Source organism: Oncorhynchus gorbuscha, unplaced genomic scaffold (assembly GCF_021184085.1).
Source record: "Oncorhynchus gorbuscha isolate QuinsamMale2020 ecotype Even-year unplaced genomic scaffold, OgorEven_v1.0 Un_scaffold_9172, whole genome shotgun sequence".
NCBI lineage: Eukaryota > Metazoa > Chordata > Actinopteri > Salmoniformes > Salmonidae > Oncorhynchus > Oncorhynchus gorbuscha.
This window is the reverse complement of record NW_025752202.1, coordinates 7501-11926: the sequence shown is the minus strand read 5'-3', so window position 1 is coordinate 11926 and position 4426 is coordinate 7501. Positions and strand designations below refer to the sequence as shown.

The window sequence follows — 4426 nt, the reverse complement described above, 5'->3', positions numbered from 1 at the left end:
AGCATGGCAGATGGGCCATTCTGCCTCGGACAAGGCTTCCTGTCTCGCAGCATGGCAGATGGGCCATTCTGCCTCGGACAAACTTCCTGTCTGCAGCATGGCAGATGGGCCATTCTGCCTCGGACAAGGCTTCCTGTCTCGCAGCATGGCAGATGGGCCATTCTGCCTCGGACAAGGCTTCCTGTCTCGCAGCATGGCAGATGGGCCATTCTGCCTCGGACAAGGCTTCCTGTCTCGCAGCATGGCAGATGGGCCATTCTGCCTCGGACAAGGCTTCCTGTCTCGCAGCATGGCAGATGGGCCATTCTGCCTCGGACAAGGCTTCCTGTCTCGCAGCATGGCAGATGGGCCATTCTGCCTCGGACAAGGCTTCCTGTCTCGCAGCATGGCAGATGGGCCATTCTGCCTCGGACAAGGCTTCCTGTCTCGCAGCATGGCAGATGGGCCATTCTGCCTCGGACAAGGCTTCCTGTCTCGCAGCATGGCAGATGGGCCATTCTGCCTCGGACAAGGCTTCCTGTCTCGCAGCATGGCAGATGGGCCATTCTGCCTCGGACAAGGCTTCCTGTCTCGCAGCATGGCAGATGGGCCATTCTGCCTCGGACAAACTTCCTGTCTCGCAGCATGGCAGATGGGCCATTCTGCCTCGGACAAGGCTTCCTGTCTCGCAGCATGGCAGATGGGCCATTCTGCCTCGGACAAGGCTTCCTGTCTCGCAGCATGGCAGATGGGCCATTCTGCCTCGGACAAGGCTTCCTGTCTCGCAGCATGGCAGATGGGCCATTCTGCCTCGGACAAGGCTTCCTGTCTCGCAGCATGGCAGATGGGCCATTCTGCCTCGGACAAAACTTCCTGTCTCGCAGCATGGCAGATGGGCCATGTGCCTCGGACAAACTTCCTGTCTCGCAGCATGGCAGATGGGCCATTCTGCCTCGGACAAGGCTTCCTGTCTCGCAGCATGGCAGATGGGCCATTCTGCCTCGGACAAGGCTTCCTGTCTCGCAGCATGGCAGATGGGCCATTCTGCCTCGGACAAACTTCCTGTCTCGCTTCTGCTGTCTCTCGCAGCATGGCAGATGGGCCATTCTGCCTCGGACAAGGCTTCCTGTCTCGCAGCATGGCAGATGGGCCATTCTGCCTCGGACAAGGCTTCCTGTCTCGCAGCATGGCAGATGGGCCATTCTGCCTCGGACAAGGCTTCCTGTCTCGCAGCATGGCAGATGGGCCATTCTGCCTCGGACAAGGCTTCCTGTCTCGCAGCATGGCAGATGGGCCATTCTGCCTCGGACAAGGCTTCCTGTCTCGCAGCATGGCAGATGGGCCATTCTGCCTCGGACAAGGCTTCCTGTCTCGCAGCATGGCAGATGGGCCATTCTGCCTCGGACAAGGCTTCCTGTCTCGCAGCATGGCAGATGGGCCATTCTGCCTCGGACAAGGCTTCCTGTCTCGCAGCATGGCAGATGGGCCATTCTGCCTCGGACAAGGCTTCCTGTCTCGCAGCATGGCAGATGGGCCATTCTGCCTCGGACAAGGCTTCCTGTCTCGCAGCATGGCAGATGGGCCATTCTGCCTCGGACTGCCTCGACAAGCTTCCTGTCTCGCAGCATGGCAGATGGGCCATTCTGCCTCGGACAAGGCTTCCTGTCTCGCAGCATGGCAGATGGGCCATTCTGCCTCGGACAAGGCTTCCTGTCTCGCAGCATGGCAGATGGGCCATTCTGCCTCGGACAAGGCTTCCTGTCTCGCAGCATGGCAGATGGGCCATTCTGCCTCGGACAAGGCTTCCTGTCTCGCAGCATGGCAGATGGGCCATTCTGCCTCGGACAAGGCTTCCTGTCTCGCAGCATGGCAGATGGGCCATTCTGCCTCGGACAAGGTCTCCCAGCATGGCAGATGGGCCATTCTGCCTGGACAAACTTCCTGTCCCGCAGCATGGCAGATGGGCCATTCTGCCTCGGACAAGGCTTCCTGTCTCGCAGCATGGCAGATGGGCCATTCTGCCTCGGACAAGGCTTCCTGTCTCGCAGCATGGCAGATGGGCCATTCTGCCTCGGACAAGGCTTCCTGTCTCGCAGCATGGCAGATGATATACTGTAGAAACCTGTTAACTTCATTCATCTGATTACAGGTTGGAGGAAGTGTTGGTCATGGGACTGCGTTTGATTGACGGCATCACTCACCAGGTAATCTAGATTATTAACCCAGAATACTGACTGCATCACTCACCAGGTAATCTAGATTATTAACCCAGAATACTGACTACATCACTCACCAGGTAATCTAGTTTAACCCAGAATACTGACTGCATCACTCATCAGGTAATCTAGATTATTAACCCAGAATACTGACTGCATCACTCACCAGGTAATCTAGATTATTAACCCAGAATACTGACTACATCACTCACCAGGTAATCTAGTTTAACCCAGAATACTGACTGCATCACTCACCAGGTAATCTAGGCTAACCCAGAATACTGACTACATCACTCACCAGGTAATCTAGGCTAACCCAGAATACTGACTGCATCACTCACCAGGTAATCTAGTTTAACCCAGAATACTGACTACATCACTCACCAGGTAATCTAGTTTAACCCAGAATACTGACTGGTAATCTAGGCTAACCCAGAATACTGACTGCATCACTCACCAGGTAATCTAGGTTAACCCAGAATACTGACTACATCACTCACCAGGTAATCTAGGCTAACCCAGAATACTGACTGCATCACTCACCAGGTAATCTAGTTTAACCCAGAATACTGACTACATCACTCACCAGGTAATCTAGTTTAACCCAGAATACTGACTGGTAATCTAGGCTAACCCAGAATACTGACTGGTAATCTAGGCTAACCCAGAATACTGACGGCATCACTCACCAGGTAATCTAGATTATTAACCCAGAATACTGACTGCATCACTCACCAGGTAATCTAGATTATTAACCCAGAATACTGACTGCATCACTCACCAGGTAATCTATGTTAACCCAGAATACTGACTGCATCACTCACCAGGTAATCTAGATTATTAACCCAGAATACTGACGCCATCACTCACCAGGTAATCTAGATTATTAACCCAGAATGCTGACTGCATCACTCACCAGGTAATCTAGGCTATCCCAGAATACTGATAGCATCACTCACCAGGTAATCTAGGTTTGCCCAGAATACTGACTGCATCACTCACCAGGTAATCTATGTTAACCCAGAATGCTGACTGAATCACTCACCAGGTAATCTAGGTTAACCCAGAATACTGATGTCATCACTCACCAGGTAATCTAGGCTAACCCAGAATACTGACTGCATCACTCACCAGGTAATCTAGGTTAACCCAGAATACTGACTGCATCACTCACCAGGTAATCTAGGCTAACCCAGAATACTGACTGCATCACTCACCAGGTAATCTAGGCTAACCCAGAATACTGATGGCATCACTCACCAGGTAATCTAGGCTAACCCAGAATACTGACTGCATCACTCACCAGGTAACCTAGGCTAACCCAGAATACTGACTGCATCACTCACCAGGTAATCTAGGCTAACCCAGAATACTGACTGCATCACTCACCAGGTAATCTAGGCTAACCCAGAATACTGGCGCCATCACTCACCAGGTAATCTAGGTTAACCCAGAATACTGATGTCATCACTCACCAGGTAATCTAGGCTAACCCAGAATACTGACTGCATCACTCACCAGGTAATCTAGGTTAACCCAGAATACTGACTGCATCACTCACCAGGTAATCTAGGCTAACCCAGAATACTGACTGCATCACTCACCAGGTAATCTAGGCTAACCCAGAATACTGATGGCATCACTCACCAGGTAATCTAGGCTAACCCAGAATACTGACTGCATCACTCACCAGGTAATCTAGGCTAACCCAGAATACTGACTGCATCACTCACCAGGTAATCTAGGCTAACCCAGAATACTGACTGCATCACTCACCAGGTAATCTAGGCTAACCCAGAATACTGACTGCATCACTCACCAGGTAATCTAGGCTAACCCAGAACCAAAAGTCTCACATCATTTGGTCAGATTATATTTACATTGTCTGTCCACATACTATACAGTATTTATATACACACTATATTCTATACCAAGATATATATATATACTGATGTGTTCAGTATTTGTATGTTCCACACCATTGTTCTGATTCACTTTACTTCCTGTCTACATCTGTCTTTGTCTCTGATTTACGTTACTTCCTGTCTACATCTGTCTTTGTCTCTGATTCACCTTACTTCCTGTCTACATCTGTCTTTGTCTCTGATTCACCTTCGTGTCTACATCTGTCTTTGTCTCTGATTCACCTTACTTCCTGTCTACATCTGTCTTTGTCTCTGATTCACCTTACTTCCTGTCTACATCTGTCTTTGTCTCTGATTCACCTTACT

General features: G+C 50.6%; 1 protein-coding gene across 2 annotated transcripts in view; it reads left to right on the top strand.

Annotated features, from left to right (window-relative positions):
- The first annotated feature begins 1932 nt into the window (after positions 1–1932).
- LOC124030078 (radical S-adenosyl methionine domain-containing protein 1, mitochondrial-like) overlaps positions 1933–4426 on the top strand; it is a 4642-nt gene continuing 2148 nt past the window's right edge. The window contains exon 1 of one of the 2 annotated variants that reach the window (XM_046341581.1): positions 1933–2183. In XM_046341581.1, coding sequence (XP_046197537.1) covers positions 2148–2183 — 36 coding nt within the window. In that variant the 5' untranslated portion in view covers positions 1933–2147. Of the gene's footprint in view, positions 2184–2686; positions 2699–4426 lie in introns of those variants that run through there. The other variant, XR_006837897.1, reaches the window with a different exon arrangement.